The sequence below is a fragment of the Mya arenaria genome, chromosome 1 (genome assembly GCF_026914265.1).
Source record: "Mya arenaria isolate MELC-2E11 chromosome 1, ASM2691426v1".
Lineage (NCBI taxonomy): Eukaryota > Metazoa > Mollusca > Bivalvia > Myida > Myidae > Mya > Mya arenaria.
In genome coordinates, this window is record NC_069122.1 from 45202892 (window position 1) to 45222447 (window position 19556).

Genomic DNA, 19556 nt, shown 5'->3' on the forward strand with positions numbered 1-19556 from the left:
GTGTTTGCGATGCCGTGGTAATGACAAATAATGATCCCCTGTGAAAAAAGACCATGTACAATGTACCACAATTTATACAATTGTTTTAGTTTAACGAAAAGGGTGAATTAATATCGAAAACAATGGTTCTTGTGAAGGAAACCGTGTTTAATTTGAAAGAAAGCTGCAGAAACCACGGGGTTTCTACCTTAGAAACGACCGTAGAGACAATAGTTGATCACTGTAAATCTTTTCGGACTCACCAATCATTTATTGTTTGTGCGTTTTCAGGTATTATTAAAAAGACGGTTAAAATCTTGTTATCAGTAATTGTTTTTTAAAACAATCATCCGTAAATACATTATTTAGTAAGTAGTAAAAGCTTCATCACTATCAATCTATGTGTGTTATACATTTGCATGTATTGATTTTAAATACGCGTGTCACTTTAAGTGGGTTGTTTTTGGTGTGTTTTTTTAAATTGTTCACACTATTCGAGTTAACAGTCAAGTCACTGATTTTGCATGTGTGAAATGAATCATTAAAGTGTATGTAAAATAGAATGGAAGGTAAATTAACGACCAGAAAAGCTTTACTTTACATGTAATTTTAATAGTAAGTATAATACATTAAATGCTATATTCCTTAACATAATGATACAAAGCAAATGTATTCATGCGTACAACATAACGGAATTCACCAGGCTTCATCAAACAACAATGCAAGGATTAAATGAATACAGCTGAAACTCGATATGTCGAACTCTGTTACCTCGATGTTCTGATTATGTGGAACCGTTTAGTTGTAAACCTTTTGTATTTCGGTTATATCGATTTTTCGTTATCTCGAAGTCGCAACGATTTCGACATAGCGAATTTTGACTGTACTTTTTATTGCTGTCCTGCCTTTGGCATTTTCATATATTTCTTTTAATTATATAAATAATAATAATGATAAATAATACGAATCAGACCTATAATTATGCAATATATATCGAAATTATGCTGTACAAACCGTTCATTCGTTCAAGAAAGAATACAACATTATTTTTGTGAAATGCATACAGGATGAAGATCATTATAGTATATTTGTATATCAAAAGCTAACAACTATTATAACATGAATGGTTATTGGTCATTAAAATGAATCGTTTACTGTCCGATAGACACATACAAGAAGCAGTTCATGCGTAAAGAAAGGACACAATGTGGATATAATCATTCAAACAGAAATAAATTGTGTCATATTGTGATTTACAGAGAATTTGTTTTCGCAGCCGCAAATGAATAAACATCATTTTGTGTTTATTTTAAAGACGAGTTATATATAACGCGCTACAGTATATGAATTACAGTAACAACCATTTTTTCAAGCTAGCTAGCTTCCTTTTTCCACGGCCACAAACAAAAATGACAAAATACATAATATGCTTAACACAACAGTTAGTGTGTGTAAACGAGTAGCATTGGAAATTTTATTATAAGACACAAATATAAAACCGTCGAATTGCTCACTTTGAATCACACAAGAACACTTTTATTGACTCATACAATACAACAATAGCAATGGCACCATCATTTGCAATTTAATTTAATGATATGTGTCACTTTAAGTATCACAATTTAGCGGGCAAGTTCCACTTGATCTATATTTAGCATACGGAGTTATACTGTTACTTATAAAAAATACAATAAACATTTACATCAAGTATTCCAAATACAACTATACATACATGTGAACAAAGGTGTCTGGGCAAACACGCAAGCCCAATGTACAAGCAGTACAAAATGTAATTTAAAAAAGCCTCAACAGTGCTATATAACTCTATACGACATACATTTCTCGGGAACACCTCATCAAAATCGAGGCATATTCTCCAAGTAGTTTTGTTTAAGCACGGTACTTAAGATACAGAAGTATACCAGATCTACCTTTCGACATTCCTTTCGAGTGCAATAATTGATCACTTTCACAGAGTTTTTTTAGGATGTCACTAAGTCATCGTTCTAATGATGTAAGTATACTCTCGTAAAGTCACATTATTGATACACAATGGTATGCTTATGGAGTGTTTATCATAATCGCTGACGTAAGCTTTTATACGCGATGACGTCATCGGATATATCAGGGAATATAATGACGTCACGCTGACCTCATTCTGGCGTTTTGACGCTTTTGCCGACGGTATCTCCTTTACCCGGAAGCATTTTCTCCACCTCGCCACTGTGCTGCATCCGCGCCATCTCCTCCCTCTGCTTCCGCCGGAAGAAACCGCACTGAAATAAAGAAAAACAAAATAAATACACACAATCTTAAAGAACCTAGATTGGCTGTGAATTAACCTGGACCTAATATCACGAAAAAACTAAAGTCAATTCTCAATCTCAATCTCAACTCGTTTAACAATAACGTTGTTTTTACATCTTTGGGAAGGCATTATATATCAAACAATATGTTGATTTATGCCTTTTGTCAGGATTTCCAAGGAATACTTTTCTACAGCCAAAAATGTATTTGAGTACAATTTCTTGTTTCAACAATTACTCAAGTATATTTTTTACGCAGGAATTAAGTTTCTTTGAAATATTGACAAAATCTTTTTATCAACTAATTCTATGAGATCATTGTTTTCATATAAAAGTATAAAAAAGGCAAGATTTTAAATCATACGATGCTTTTATGTCGAGTAATGAGTTGAGATTGAGATTCGACTTTTTTCTCCTATATTGAAGTCAAAAAGAAAACTTTGATGATTTTTTTTATTTCTTTTTTTTTTTCATTTGATATTTTTCTTCTTTTATTTGGGGGGGGGGGGGCAGGCGCCGGTTGCTCCCCCACTTTTTTCGCTAGTGTTGATTCATTTGTATCTGTCTTTGTACCTCTGTGACGCTGTATGTCTCTTTTTGAGTATGTGTTTAACATTAACCTTATGCCTCTGTAGAAGAACTGTAAGATAATCCGGACAGAAAAATGCTAAGAAGTTTAATAATAGTTGTGTATTCGAACAAGTTAAACAAGACACACCTATGATTTCTAAACTATCTTCATACCCCTAATATCAAAGCACTGAAATGACCAGACGATAGTCCCTACCTTTCACAGTGTAAGGGCGACAGTAACGATAAGGATCAACCCCACAAGGACATTTAATGATAGTGCTAAGTCATAAAACGTACCATGAAAAATCTTACTCAAGACACTTGAATGACATGCCATACCTTTGGTACTATGAGGGCCTCAATGATGTCGATGTGTATTGAACGACAATCATGTCGATATATTATGAAAATTAAAATCAAAGCACCGAAATTACTGAAGGCGAACATTATACCAGCATCAGTCAGGAGTTGCGAAACGTTTTAAAACGTATATGCGTAATATCTTATTCAGTGTGTGTATACCACGTGATGAATTGCGTCATAAATGCTACGTCAGAAGGCAATATTTTGATTTGAAAAAAGACTCTAAACAAATATATCTTCACTATTTCTTTACCATTTTAGATGAAACGTAGCGCAGTCTACGCAGCTTACGGAGCCCTACCTTCTGTTTTTTACCAGATTTTGATTAAGAGTTTAGTTTCTTTAAACACTTCGACAAACCTGTTCGCAATATGGCCGTCTGACGGAGCACTGGCAAAACATTATTTGGAAACAGGTTTGTCGAAGTGTTTGATGAAACAAATGACATTATCAGAGTTCGCTAATAAAACAAATGCGGTGCTCTTAAAGCGGCATAAACTGCCCTTTGTTTCATTTAAAATGGTGTTGTAAAAGAAAAGTTATCTTTGATATAAGACTTTATTTTAAGCAAAATGTTGCCTTCCGACATAGCATATATGATGTAATTTATAACGTGGTATACACACACTGTTATTCGTAAATGTAAATACATCCCTAAAACAATTCACCATCCCTGACGTATAACCAGCTATAAGACGATAGGCCATACCTTCCACAGTATGAGAGCCACTATGATGATAAGCAGCAACCCCGCTACGATAGAAACCAAGATAATCCACCAGGCGACGGGTCGTCGGGGTGGAGAGACGGGCACCAGGTCTGTTTGGACCTGCAAGTGTTTTAAACATGCATTGGTCAAATAATGTATGCATAAAATTACAATATATAACGGTGTCCAAAGTGAAATTAGACTCTTTTTCTAATTAAAATGATAATATTTTTTTAAAAGGTTTGGTTTGTCATTCTCGAAGGATATGACAATAAGATTAAGTTAAATTATAGCTTAGACAAGATCATGAATAGAATCATTGTAGAATATTTAAACTTGAGTCTGTACAAAACCCTATTTCTGTGTATTTCAGTGCAAAAAACACAGAAAGTAAATACAGTTTTGCCTCAAATACCCTTTTTTGAAGATTTTAACAAATTTAACGACCTTTCTTTGCTACCAAAAAGTTAATTTGCTAAAACATGCCAACAAAAGTTGCCGATCATACGGAATAAGCTGGTGTAATTTCGTAAGATAATACCTAATAATACGTGTATAAGATACGACCTAATAATACATGTATAAGATACGACCTAATAATACATGTACAAGATAAGACCTAATTATACATGTATAAGATAAGACCTAATAATACATGTATAAGATAAGACCTAATAATACAATACGACCTAATAATCCATTAGTTGTAAAAAATGCTGTTTGTTTGTTTTTTAACAAATTTTCAGTTTCAATGTCACCTGACGTTTTGTTAACACAGTTATATAACAGACTGCACAAATTGCTATTTGCATTTGGTGGGGTTCTCTGCAGGCAGACACTTTATAAAAGCTCGCTCTATAGCGAGACAGTACAAGTCCAATCTTAGGCCAAACTATTTCAAAGAGTTAAAAAAACACTTGAAATCACTGTTAAAGAAATTGAATTACAGAAATGGGATAATTAAAAAGTATCGGTTAATGTGTTAAAGTGAGAATTAATTTTGGTAACGTGACACCTAAACATATCGGTACCACATCATAGATGATCTACGTACCGTGGATATATGTTGGGTTGTTTCAGAGATGAGTCTTTCCAGTTGACTGAATTTCACGAAGGCCTCTGAAGATATACTGACTTGTCCTCCCTGAAATGTGATAGTGGAAATTATAACCTGATTCGTTATATAGATTCATTTGTTTTATTCATTTTTTTGCTGTTTTACATGAAAGTTATCAATTTGTCTTAGATTGAACCATTACCCGGTCAAAAGTGTGACCTGTTTCCCTTTCGCGCTATGACGTCATTGTAATTTCCAAATTTTATTTTTAGACGACATATCATTAACGTGTGTTTTTAATGATTTCACACTTTGTTCAAATTAAAGTTTGATCAGGAAATAAAACATTTGTTTCCTTTTTGTTTAGATTAACTTTTGATCAAGTCATTAAACAGTGGTTTCATGATTATTATCACGGGTACAATTTTATATGTAATCCCCTTCACATCTGGACACTAGTTTCGTCTGATGCTAGAATTACAATGAACCTTCTTCCACATGCATGTGTAGACTTCTTGTTTGATTGCTACCGCAGGCGACAGAAGCAACTATTTTTACTATGTTTTATGGTAATGTAATGTTCCTAAGCCAACTGTACGTGTTAGTGAAGGATGGTTATCGGCATGTACATGTATTGTTTTTCAACCTCTTTTCAGAGTTTCAGAAATACGTGGGTGGTCCATGATAATTAGCGACTAACCAGGAGATATCAAAACAATTCCCCCCCCCCCCCCCCCCCGGAGAGGCTATTTATTATCACCATTTCGACCTTAAACATTTTTACAAACTATGTGATAATGATTATGAATATTATTTCTTTGTGTTTACTTTCGGTCACGTTTTTTACTCATATGTGTTCCTAAATTGCACCTGTTCTTGTAATGGCTCGGATTTTGCTGGTTAACATAGTTTGGATTTTGATGGTGAAAACACAAACAATATTATACTTGATCAAGTAGAAACAGATCCCTACTCAAGAAGATTTGAGACACACAATAAATCATCGATGAAAAGACGTAAGCGCTTATAAACTGATACTACGCCTCTTGTTCTAATTCTCAGATTTAAGCACCAAGCACCAACATGCCTTATTGAATTAATAAAACTTGAAGCTTTAACTTAGATCACTGGTACCGGATTTTCAAACTCAATGATGTTGTTTTTTTTTTTTTTTTTGTTTTTTTTGGTTTTTTTTTTAAATAATTGTGTAAAATATTGATTTTTTTTAAAACATGCACGTTGTACTGAAAATCCGGTACCAGTGAGCTATATATAAGTTTTTTACACGTTATTTTATGCAATTTTTTAAAACAGTCTCATTAAATAACGTTGTTTCCGAACCTAGAACGAAAGAACATAACTTTTTGAGAAACGTCTATTGATTTCGATCATCATCACGTGATATGCTTGACGACAACAAAAACTGTACAGCAAAGGGGAGTAACTGTTGTGAAGAGTTTGACTAAGGAGCACAAATCAACATAATCGATGACCACGTTTTGAGGCACACGGTTAAGCACCCAACAAACACACTCATCGAGCCACACAACGTTACAATACAGCGATATATTAAAAGACGACAAAAAACCCCACCCCAAGCTTGTCCAGAATATCTCCCGTGGCAACGTATTCCAGTGTAACGACGGCGCTTTGTCGGGGCGCTATGTTGGTTATCGTACACTCGTAGTGTGAGCATCGCTGTTTATTACAATTCTGGAAAAAGAAATAGTTTTTTTATTTTAAATGTGTACATTTTGTCTGTTTTTCTATCCAGTATAAAGTCGGACTTATCTTTTATAAAATAAACTGTTAATAGTTAAAAACCTGTTGTTCAATGTTTACTCTTAAATACAAACATTGTAATTATAAAGTTAATTATTGTCCTCAGTGGTATATGACGTCAGTCATTATGTAACGTCGTCTACAAAAATAAATCCTATGGCGGCATTCATATGAGCATCAAAACAAAAAATAAATTAATAAGCCATTGGATAATAAAATAAAATGTTAACAAATATAAAATTTGCATGAGATCATTTTCAAAAACAAAATCAACATAGCACACTCTGCCTGCTTCTAAACACACCATTTTGGAATAAATAACATGTCACTTTTTACCTCTGTATTACTTATTTTCATAGAGGACATAACATTTACATATTTGTGTGTATTTCTATTTTGTTTAAACTCCTATGTAAAAATATGCAGACTAAACTGAGACCATTATTCAGAGGCATAATGACCATTGGTCATCGCCAGCCAATCAGCCAATCAAAAAGGGGCACATTTGTAGAAAATATACCAACATTGTGCTGTGGGGCAATTGGATACATAACATTATATATATGTTTATGTTTGTTGAAATAGTCTCTCTTAACTGAAATGAATGAGTGGAATCCAAAAGTCTAGTAAAATCTTTGGACTTACCGTGTTACTTAGACTAGTAAGCGCTTTAGCTTCCCCGATATTTTCCGAAGATGACGTTTTTTTGACGGAGTAACTTGGCCCTACGTTTGCAGCAAAGACGGACGGGGCGACATTATCCTCTTGGTCGATAAACTGGCACTTGATCATACACGGCGGAGGACAGTCCCACTGAAATAGAAAAAGAGACAGATGTGGTTTGGTACAGATAACCGATTTAAATATATTCTGAAAAAATGGGTTGAAATTTGGATATTCCCCGGCTACAGGGTTTATCTGTCTACTAGATTTATCCCTCCATTGAGTTTATCCCTGGCAAATGGGTGTATATCTAGCTACTTTTATCCCTCTACTGGGTTATCCCGAAATTGTGATTATCCCACTACTGGGTCTATCCCTCGCATCTGGGTTTATCTCTTCCTATTTGGTTTATCTCTGGCTATTGGGTTTGTCTCTGGCTACTGGGTTTATCTCTGGCTATTGGGTTTGTCCCTGGCTACTGGGTTTATCTCTGGCTATCGGGTTTGTCTCTGGCTACTGGGTTTATCTCTGGCTATTGGGTTTGTCTCTGGCTATTGGATTTATCTCTGGCTATTGGGTTTATCTCTTCCTATTTGGTTTATCTTTGGCTATTGGGTTTGTCTCTGGCTATTGGGTTTATCTCTGGCTACTTGGTTTATCCCTGGCTATTGGGTTTGTCCCTGGCTACTGGGTTTATCTCTGGCTATCGGGTTTGTCTCTGGCTATTGGGTTTGTCTCTGGCTATTGGGTTTGTCTCTGGCTATTGGGTTTGTCTCTGGCTATTGGGTTTGTCTCTGGCTATTGGGTTTATCTCTGGCTATTGGGTTTGTCTCTGGCTATTGGGTTTGTCTCTGGCTATTGGGTTTGTCTCTGGCTATCGGGTTTATCTCTGGCTATTGGGTTTGTCTCTGGCAATTGGGTTTATCTCTGGCTATTGGGATTATCTCTTCCTATTTGGTTTATCTTTGGCTATTGGGTTTGTCTCTGGCTACTGGGTTTATCTCATGCTACTGGGTTTGTCTCTGGCTACTGGGTTTATCTCTGGTTATTGGGTTTATCTCTGGCTATTGGGTTTATCTCTGGCTATTGGGTTTTTCTCTGGCTACTGTGTTTATAACTCTTCCGGGTTATCCAAAAATATCCCGCAACTGGGTTTAACTCTCGCAACTGGGTTCACTGTGTTTGTATTTTTGGCAATTGAGTTTAACCCTGGCTATTAGGTTTATCCCTAACTACCGAGTTTATCCCTGTGGTTTTGGTTAATTCCTGGCTATTGTGTGTATCCCTGGCTACCGAATATTTCCCTTGCTAATGGATTACATTGCTGGTTATTGGGTTTACCTCTGGCTCTTGAGTTTTTCCCTTCCGATTTTGTTCAACCTTGGCTTCTGGATTTTTCACTGGCTACTTTATTCTCCCTTGACATTGGGTTCATCCCTGGTTACAGGGTATATCCCTGGCTTTCGAGTTGTTCCATTGCTATTGGGTTCATCCCTGGCTACCGAGTTTATCCCTGGCTACTTGGTTTCTCCCTCACTACCAAATTTCCCTTGCTATTGGGTACATACCTGACAACTGGGGCTATCCCTTGCTATCGTGTTTTCTAATTGTTATTGGGGTCATACCTGACAACTGGGGCTATCCCTGGCTATCGTGTTTTCTAATTGTTATTGAGTTCATACCTGACAACTGGGGCTATCCCTGGCTATCGTGTTTTCTAATTGTTATTTGGTTCATACCTGACAACTGGGGCTATCCCTGGCTATCGTGTTTTCTAATTGTTATTTGGTTCATACCTGACAACTGGGGCTATCCCTGGCTACCGTATTTTCTAATTGTTATTGGGTTCATACCTGACAACTGGGTCTGTCCCTGGGTACCGTGTTTTCTAATTGTAATTGGGTTCATACCCGACAGCTGGGTAATCCCTGGCTAACGTGTTTTACCTTTGCTATTGGGTTCATACTTGACTACTGGGCTAATCCCTTTGTTTCCATGAATTAAATCCATAATTTTATTTTTGATAAAACTAAATAGCCGGTATCAGGGGTCATATTAACTGACACCTTGACTTTGAAACTCGACACTGAAAACTGCAAATCTCGAGTTCATTGTAAGATTGCTATTTGAAAAGCAATATTAGGAAAATATGCCCCATATGTTTACATTAGCAAACTGAGTCTGGCTTTGAAACTCAGACTCAAATAACTGTTTTTGTTGCTTTTTTTTTTTAAATCAAAACAAAAACTGGTCACTAAGTTGAACAAATGGTGGTCACCAAGCCCAGACAAGTGGTGGTTACCAAGCCAGACAAGTGGTGGTCACCAAGCCGGACAAGTGGTGGTCACCAAGCCGGACAAGTGGTGGTCACCAAGTTGAACAAGTGGTGGTCACCAAGCCGGACAAGTGGTGGTCACCAAGCCGGACAAGTGATGGTCACCAAGCCGGACAAGTGGTGGTCACCAAGCCGGACATGTGGTGGTCACCAAGTTGAACAAATCGTGGTCACCAAGCCGAACAAGTGGTGGTCACAAAGCCGGACATGTGGTGGTCATTAAGTTAAACAAATGGTGGTCACCAAATTGAACAAGTGGTGGTCATCAAGCCGGACAAGTGGCGGTCACCAAGCCGGACAAGTGGTGGTCACCAAGTTTAACAAGTGGTGGTCACCAAGCCGGACAATTGATGGTCACCAAGTTGAACAAGTGGTGGTCACCAAGCCGGACAAGTGGTGGTCACCAAGCCGGACAAGTGGTGGTCACCAAGTTGAATAAGTGGTGGTCACCAAGCCGGACAATTGATGGTCACCAAGTTGAACAAGTGGTGGTCACCAAGCCGGACAAGTGGTGGTCACCAAGCCGGACAAGTGGTTGTCACCAAGCCGGACATGTGGTGGTCACTAAGCCGGACAAGTGGTGGTCACCAAGCCGGACAAGTGGTGGTCACCAAGCCGGACATGTGGTGTTCACCAAGCCGGACATGTGGTGGTCACCAAGTTGAACAAGTGGTGGTCACCAAGCCGGACAAGTGGTGGACACCAAGCCGGACATGTGGTGGTCATCAAGCAAGCCGGATAAGTGGTGGTCACCAAGCTGGACAAGTGGTGGTCACCAAGCCGGATAAGTGGTGGTCACCAAACCAGACAAGTGGTGGTCACCAAGTTGAACAAATAGTTGTTACCATGCCAGACATGTGATGGTCACAAAGCCGGACATGTGATGGTCACCAAGCCGGACATGTGATGGTCACCAAGCCGGACAAGTGGTGGTCACCAAGTTGAACAAATAGTGGTTACCATGCCAGACATGTGATGGTCACAAAGCCGGACATGTGATGGTCACCAAGCCGGACATGTGATGGTCACCAAGCCGGACATGTGATGGTCACCAAGCCGTACTAGTGGTGGCCACCAAAACCGGACAAGTGGTGGTCACCAAACGGACAAGTGGTGGTCACCAAGCCGGACAAGTGGTGGTCACCAAACCGAATAAGTGGTGGTCACCAAGCCGGACAAGTGGTGGTCACCAAACCGAATAAGTGGTGGACAAGTGGTGTTCACTTAACCGGAAAAGTGGTGCTCGCCAAGGCGGACAAGTGGTTTTCTTCCAAGAACTCGAGTGATAAATATAATGTTGTTATAACTTGGTTCACAATCGTTGTAAAAAAAAGACTACAATTCACCTTTCATTTATGTGCATTTTTTTGTAAGCGTTATTAAAACGTAACATTTTTATTATATAAAATAATGTTTTGTCTTTTATCTCTTGTTGATCTATAAGATCTTATATAGCGAACAACGGTCACTGCCGATTTCTTTTTGTTTTAAGTGTCGCCAATGTGCGACTGAGAAAAAGAACATATTCGCAGTTATACCTGTCGACGATGGAATCTGATAACTAATATACTGGAAAAGATTTCAACATACGTTATTGAAATTGACTTGAAGTACCTCTCCCTGTGTTATATATGTATTGACTGAACTAGGGTTCTCAATACGCCTTAGATTGTTTTATAGTTGGCGTAGGGTACCATTCCATGTGTTATATATATATTGACTGAAATAGATTTCTACATACGCCTTAGATTGTATTGCTATTGTCGTACAGTATCTCTCCCTGTGTTATATATGTATTGACTCAAATATATGTATTCATACGTTTTTTAATTGCCGTTATTCCTGTGGTATATATGTTTTGACTGAAAAAGAGTTCTACATACCTCCTAGGTGGTTTTTCATTGGTTTGTAAAGTACATATCTCTGTGTTAATATGTGTTGACATTTTCAAGCGCTTAACCAAAGTACATTTGGCGGCCAATTTCTTATGCATAGGTCAACATATATTCCCTTTCCCGGCCATATTCAAAAAGTGTATTAAATGTGCGTTCATTCCGCACTAAACGCAGAGGAATTGCGACCAGAATCTTAAGCGTTTGTTTTACTAAATGAATTATAAATGAATTGATTTAAACTAAAACGTTCATTTTTGTGACTGAAGGGATGTTTTCAAACACTAAAAGTGCACTTTCGCACCTAAACGAAAAAAAATTCTGCATTGAAAGCGATTTTTTGTGAAAAAATATTTTGAGTTTCAGTCGTGTTTAGGTCCAAGAAGCGTTTAATTATTTCAGTCGTGTTGAGGTCCAAGAGGCGGTTAATTATTTCAGTCGTGTTGAGGTCCAAGAAGCGTTAATTATATCAGTCGTGTTGAGGTCCAAGAAGCGTTTAATTATTTCAGTCGTGTTGAGGTCCAAGAAGCGGTTAATGTTTTCAGTCGTGTTGAGGTCCAAGAAACGGTAAATTATTTCAGTCGTGTTGAGGTCCAATAAACGGTAAATTATTTCAGTCGTGTTGAGGTCCGATAATTGGTTAATTATTTCAGTCGTGTTGAGGTCCAAGAAACGGTTAATTATTTCAGTCGTGTTGAGGTCCAAGAAACGGTTAATTATTTCAGTCGTGTAGTGGTCTAAGAAGCGGTTAATTATTTCAGTCGTGTTGAGGGCCAAGAAGCGGTTAATTATTTCAGTCGTGTTGAGGTCCAAGAAACGGTTTATTATTTCAGTCGTGTTAAGGTCCAAGAAACAGTTAATTATTTCAGTCGTGTTGAGGTCCAAGAAACAGTTTATTATTTCAGTCGTGATGAGGTCCAAAAAACGGTTAATTATTTCAGTCGTATTGAGGCCCCAAAAAGGTTAAGTATTTTAGTCGTGTTGAGGTAAAAATAAGGTTAATTATTTTAATCGTGGTGTGGTCCCAGAGGCGGTAAATCATTTCAGTCGTGTTGAGGTCCATGAGGCGGTAAATTATTTTAGTCTTGATGGGGCCAGTCATGTTGAGGTCCAAGAAGCGGTTAACAGGGTTAATTATTTCAGTCGTGTTGAGGTCCAAGAAACGGAATTTGTTAATTGTTCATTACCTCAGTTGTGTTGAGTTTAAATTGAACGGCACCGTTGCGCTGGACCTGGGGGTATGCTACGTTGATAACGGAGGCCGGAAGTGGGCTGGGTCCCTGGTTACGCAGCTCATACACGTGGGAGACTTCGTAGTGACTGGACGCGTCACGGATTGTCACGAATGATGGATGTGAAACACTGTCAAGGATAGGAAAATGGAACGGTGTATAAACAACTTTTGGAATAGGTATACATGTATACGAATATGCTTACGGGTACATGAGGGGTATGTTCCTATAACTTATATGACTATTATTTAGTAATCTTACTTCATTCATTTTATACCATTAGGCATTATCATAGTTTTTCAGGTTGTAGACCTGCAGACTTTTCTAACCGTTAAACGGAATTGACACCCCAACATTATTTTTAAAATTTGACGAATCAACCCCAGCGCTGTTGGAACTGCGGAGTTCAACGACCTAAATTGTATTTACATTAATATCTCAATTACCAAGTTACCAATCTGCTCTTATAGCTACGGAGCTGCGTTCTGCAACATTAAGTACATTGCTAAAAGAAGCGTTGAAATGAGTATTCATAATATATTATGCGGTCAATGTAGTGCGCATAAGCTGTGTGTTTGCGTAATTACAGAATCAAAATAATGGAAAACGCAATTATTTTAATATCGACGCAAAAAAGCAGAATACGCTAATAGTTTCAAAATGAACGAGTATTGAAACAAAATATATTCTGTATATATCTGTGTTTACATTTTGGCCGCGGTCATAGAACTAGATACTATCGGTTATAAATAGAATCTGGGTCATCGGATTCAGACAGTTTTAATACCCGGAAAATAACCCTGATAACACATTTAACACATGGATCGTTTTATCGATGCAATTAAATGATCATCTTAAACCAAAATGTTTTACATGAAATTATAATACATGTATTTCATTTTCTCCTATTATCATTTTTTTTGGTCCTTTTAATTTATTCATTAGTATATTTTCTATGTTTAAAATAGCCTAAATCGGCTTTAGTTGACATTTTTTTATTAAGAGTGTGTCTCATCAAATCATTTACTTGTCGAAGTACATACAACCTTTTACAATTACCAAATGCATATTATATACTTTAACAACTAAAATCAAATCGCTTAACGCGTCGAGAGGCGTTCTTTCGACCTGCTTCAATTTATTTTGTGAGTATAGTCATGTAATGCCGAATAGAATACGACTCGGTCATATTTAAAGTGCAGACTGTAGAGAATATGCCTAAATGCTTTATCCGTGGCAGTGCATTGTTTATAAAAAACAAAGTTTCAGAAAAGGTTCCATATGCAATCGAGTAGTACTCCATAATTTAGAAAATAATTGGGTATTCCGCATTTAAAAAACGTATTCAAGTAACTTATACTCCATGGTTTTGATTTAATTGAGTACCAGCATAAAAATCTAAAAGTATTTGCGAAGGAATTCATGAGCATGCATATTCTATATTTAGAATGTATGTTAATTTGTTTTACAACTGCATGCCTATACTTACAAAACGCAGCCGACCGAAAACCTTTCAACGCATAAAGCGCTTTGATTTTGTATTGTCACAGTTTGTCTTTATCTTTTATATAAATGTTAGTGTTGTTATGGAGATATATACGAACATCACTTTGTACTCTTTCACCGAAGCTAACTATGAACATACCCTTTAAAAGTCGTGGTTACTTTGTTCTTCACTCGGATGTCTGTCTTCAGTGTATTGTCTGTAGGGTTCAACTCGTTACTCAGGGTTGTTGCGTTCAGTCGGAAGTTGAGCTCAGTGTCAGTTGTCCATTCCGGAACCTTCATCGCCAACTTAAACCTAAAACAAATCAAAGTACTCAAATAAGTGGTGGGTCCTTTTATGCTCTAGTTGAACCAGAAACAACTAAACCAATGATAATGGTGGGCCAATATATGACCTAGTAGAACCCAAAACAACCAAAGCAATGATAATGGTGGGCCAATATATGACCTAGTAGAACCCAAAACAACCAAACCAATGATAATGGTGGGCCAATCTTCGCCCTAGTGGAACCCAAAACAACCAAACCAATGATAATGGTGGGCCAATATATGCCCTAGTGCAACCCAAAACAACCAAACCAATGATAATGGTGGGCCAATCTTCCCCCTTGTGGAACCCAAAACAACCAAACCAATAATAATGGTGGGCCAATCTTCGCCCTAGTAGAACCCAAAACAACCAAACCAATGATAATGGTGGGCCAATATATGCCCTAGTAGAACCCAAAACAACCAAACTAATGATAATGGTGGGCCAATTTTCGCCCTAGTGGAACCCAAAACAACCAAACCAATGATAGTGGTGGGCCAATCTTCGCCCTAGTGGAACCCAAAACAACCAAACCAATGATAATGGTGGGCCAATCTTCGCCCTAGTGGAACCCAAAACAACCAAACCAATGATAATGGTGGGCCAATCTTCGCCCTAGTGGAACCCAAAACAACCAAACCAATGATAATGGTGGGCCAATCTTCGCCCTAGTAGAACCCAAAATAACCAAACCAATGATAATGGTGGGCCAATATATGCCCTGGTAGAACTCAAAACACCCAAACCAATGATAATGGTGGGCCAATCTTCGCCCTAGTAGAACCCAAAACAACCAAACCAATGATAATGGTGGGCCAATATATGCCCTAGTAGAACCCAAAACAACCAAACTAATGATAATGGTGGGCCAATTTTCGCCCTAGTGGAACCCAAAACAACCAAACTAATGAAAGTGGTGGGCCAATCTTCGCCCTAGTGGAACCCAAAACAACCAAACCAATGATAATGGTGGGCCAATCTTCGCCCTAGTGGAACCCAAAACAACCAAACCAATGATAATGGTGGGCCAATCTTCGCCCTAGCGGAACCCAAAACAACCAAACCAATGATAATGGTGGGCCAATCTTCGCCCTAGTAGAACCCAAAACAACCAAACCAATGATAATGGTGGGCCAATATATGCCCTGGTAGAACTCAAAACACCCAAACCAATGATAATGGTGGGCCAATCTTCGACCTAGTGGAACCCAAAACAACCAAACCAATGATAATGGTTGGCCAATCTTCGCCCTAGTGGAACCCAAAGCAACCAAACCAATGATAATGGTGGGCCAATCTTCGCCCTAGTGGAACCCAAAACAACCAAACCAATGATAATGGTGGGCCAATCTTCGCCCTAGTGGAACCCAAAACAACCAAACCAATGATAATGGTGGGCCAATCTTCGACCTAGTGGAACCCAAAACAACCAAACCAATGATGATGGTGGGCCAATCTACACCTTAGTGGAACCCAAAACAACCAAACCAAAGATAATGGTGGGCCAATCTAGGCCCTTGTGGAACCCAAAACAACCAAACCAATGATAATGGTGGGCCAATCTTCGACCTAGTGCAACCCAAAACAACCAAACCAAAGATAATGGTGGGCCAATCTACACCCTAGTGGAACCCAAAACAACCAAACCAATGATAATGGTGGGCCAATCTACGCCCTAGTAGAACCAAAAACAATCAAACCAATGAAAATGGTGGGCAAATCTACGCCCTAGTAGAACCAGAAACAACCAAGCCAATGATAATTGTAGGCAAATCACTGCTCTAGTTGAACCCAAAACAACCAAGCCAGTGATAATGGTGGGCCCATCTATGCCCTAGTTGAACCCAAAACAACCAAGCCAGTGATAATGGTGAGCCAATCTTCGCCCTAGTGAAACCCAAAGCAACCAAACCAATGATAATGGTGGGCCAATCTTCGCCCTAGTGGAACCCAAAACAACCAAACCAATGATAATGGTGGGCCAATCTTCGCCCTAGTGGAACCCAAAACAACCAAACCAATGATAATGGTGGGCCAATCTTCGACCTAGTGGAACCCAAAACAACCAAACCAATGATAATGGTGGGCCAATCTAGGCCCTAGTGGAACCCAAAACAACCAAACCAATGATAATGGTGGGCCAATCTTCGACCTAGTGGAACCCAAAACAACCAAACCAAAGATAATGGTGGGCCAATCTACACCCTAGTGGAACCCAAAACAACCAAACCAATGATAATGGTGGGCCATTCTTAGACCTAGTGGAACCCAAAACAACCAAACCAAAGATAATGGTGGGCAAATCTACGCCCTAGTGGAACCCAAAACAACCAAACCAATGATAATGGTGGGCCAATCTTCGACCTAGTGGAACCCAAAACAACCAAACCAAAGATAATGTTGGGCCAATCTACACCCTAGTGGAACCCAAAACAACCAAACCAATGATAATGGTGGGCCAATCTAGGCCCTAGTAGAACCCAAAACAACCAAAACAATGATAATGGTGGGCCAATCTACGCCCTAGTGGAACCCGGGACAACCAACCAATGATCATGGTGGGCCAATCTACGCCCTAGTGGAACCCAAAACAACCAAACCAATGATAATGGTGGGCCAATCTAGGCCCTAGTAGAACCAGAAACAACCAAACCAATGATGATGATGGGCCTATCTACGCCCTAGTTGAACTCAAAACAACCAAACCAATGATACTGGTGAGCCAATCTACTCCCTAGCTGAACCCAAAACAACCAAACCAATGATACTGTTGAGCCAATCTACTCCCTAGTTGAACCCTAAACAACCAAACCAATGATACTGGTGAGCCTATCTACGCCCTAGTTGAACCCAAAACAACCAAACCAATGATACTGGTGAGCCTATCTACGCCCTAGTTGAACTCAAAACAACTAGACCAATGATACTGGTGAGCCAATCTACTCCCTAGTTGAACCCAAAACAACCAAACCAATGATACTGGTGAGCCAATCTACTCCCTAGTTGAACTCAAAACAACAAAACCAATGATACTGGTGAGCCTATCTACGCCCTAGTTGAACTCAAAACAACCAAACCAATAATACTGGTGAGCCAGTCTACTCCCTAGTTGAACTCAAAACAACTAGACCAATGATACTGGTGAGCCAATCTACTCCCTAGTTGAACCCAAAACAACCAAACCAATGATACTGGTGAGCCTATCTACGCCCTAGTTGAACCCAAAACAACCAAACTAATGTTACTGGTGAGCCTATCTATGCCCTAGTTGAACTCAAAACAACCAAACCAATGATACTGGTGAGGCAATCTATGCCCTAGTTGAACCCAAAACAACCAAACCAATGATACTGGTGAGCCTATCTACGCCCTAGTTGAACCCAAAACAACCAAACCAATGATACTGGTGAGCCTATCTACTCCCTAGTTGAACTCAAAACAACTAGACCAATGATACTGGTGAGCCTATCTACTCCCTAGTTGAACCCAAAACAACCAAACCAATGATACTGGTGAGCCTATCTACTCCATAGTTGAACCCAAAACAACTAGACCAATGATACTGGTGAGCCAATCTACTCCCTAGTTGAACCCAAAACAACCAAACCAATGATACTGGTGAGCCTATCTACGCCCTAGTTGAACCCAAAACAACCTAACCAATGATACTGGTGAGCCTATCTACGCCCTAGTTGAACCCAAAACAACCAAACCAATGATACTGGTGAGCCTATCTACTCCCTAGTTGAACCCAAAACAACCAAACCAATGATACTGGTGAGCCTATCTACTCCCTAGTTGAACCCAAAACAACCAAACCAATGATACTGGTGAGCCTATCTACGCCCTAGTTGAACCCAAAACAACCAAACCAATGATACTGGTGAGCCAATCTACTCCCTAGTTGAACCCAAAACAACCAAACCAATGATACTGGTGAGCCTATCTACTCCCTAGTTGAACCCAAAACAACCAAACCAATGATACTGGTGAGCCTATCCACGCCCTAGTTGAACCCAAAACAACCAAACCAATGATACTGGTGAGCCTATCTATGCCGTAGTTGAACTCAAAACAACTAGACCAATGATACTGGTGAGCCAATCTACTCCCTAGTTGAACCCAAAACAACCAAACCAATGATACTGGTGAGCCTATCTACGCACAGGTTGAACCCAAAACAACCAAACCAATGATACTGGTGAGCCTATCTACGCCCTAGTTGAACTCAAAACAACCAAACCAATGATACTGGTGAGCCAATCTTCTCCCTAGTTGAACCCAAAACAACCAAACCAATGATACTGGTGAGCCTATCTACGCCCTAGTCGAACTCAAAACAACTAGACCAATGATGCTGGTGAGCCAATCTACTCCCTAGTTGAACCCAAAACAACCAAACCAATGATACTGGTGAGCCTATCTACGCCCTAGTTGAACTCAAAACAACTAGACCAATGATACTGGTGAGCCAATGTACTCCCTAGTTGAACCCAAAACAACCAAACCAATGATACTGGTGAGCCTATCTACGCCCTAGTTGAACTCAAAACAACCAAACCAATGATACTGGTGAGCCAATCTACTCCCTAGTTGAACTCAAAACAACCAAACCAATGATACTGGTGAGCCAATCTACTCCCTAGTTGAACCCAAAACAACCAAACCAAGGATACTGGTGAGCCTATCTACGCCCTAGTTGAACTCAAAACAACTAGACCAATGATACTGGTGAGCCAATCTAGACCCTAGTTGAACTCAAAACAACCAAACCAATGATACTGGTGAGCCTATCTACTCCCTAGTTGAACCCAAAACAACCAAACCAATGATACTGGTGAGCCTATCT

The 19556-nt window shown here is 39.0% G+C and overlaps 1 protein-coding gene across 2 annotated transcripts in view; it reads right to left on the reverse strand.

Annotated features, from left to right (window-relative positions):
• Positions 1-578: 578 nt before the first annotated feature.
• Positions 579-19556, reverse strand: part of LOC128238215 (integrin alpha-9-like) — a 57871-nt gene continuing 38893 nt past the window's right edge. For both annotated transcript variants that reach the window (XM_052953893.1, XM_052953900.1), the window contains exons 17-23: positions 14537-14692; positions 12847-13021; positions 7415-7582; positions 6581-6700; positions 4985-5074; positions 3931-4050; positions 579-2255 (exon numbers count right to left, since the gene is read on the reverse strand). In XM_052953893.1, the coding sequence (XP_052809853.1) occupies positions 2133-2255; positions 3931-4050; positions 4985-5074; positions 6581-6700; positions 7415-7582; positions 12847-13021; positions 14537-14692 (952 nt within the window). In that variant the 3' untranslated portion in view covers positions 579-2132. The remainder of the gene's footprint in view (positions 2256-3930; positions 4051-4984; positions 5075-6580; positions 6701-7414; positions 7583-12846; positions 13022-14536; positions 14693-19556) is intronic.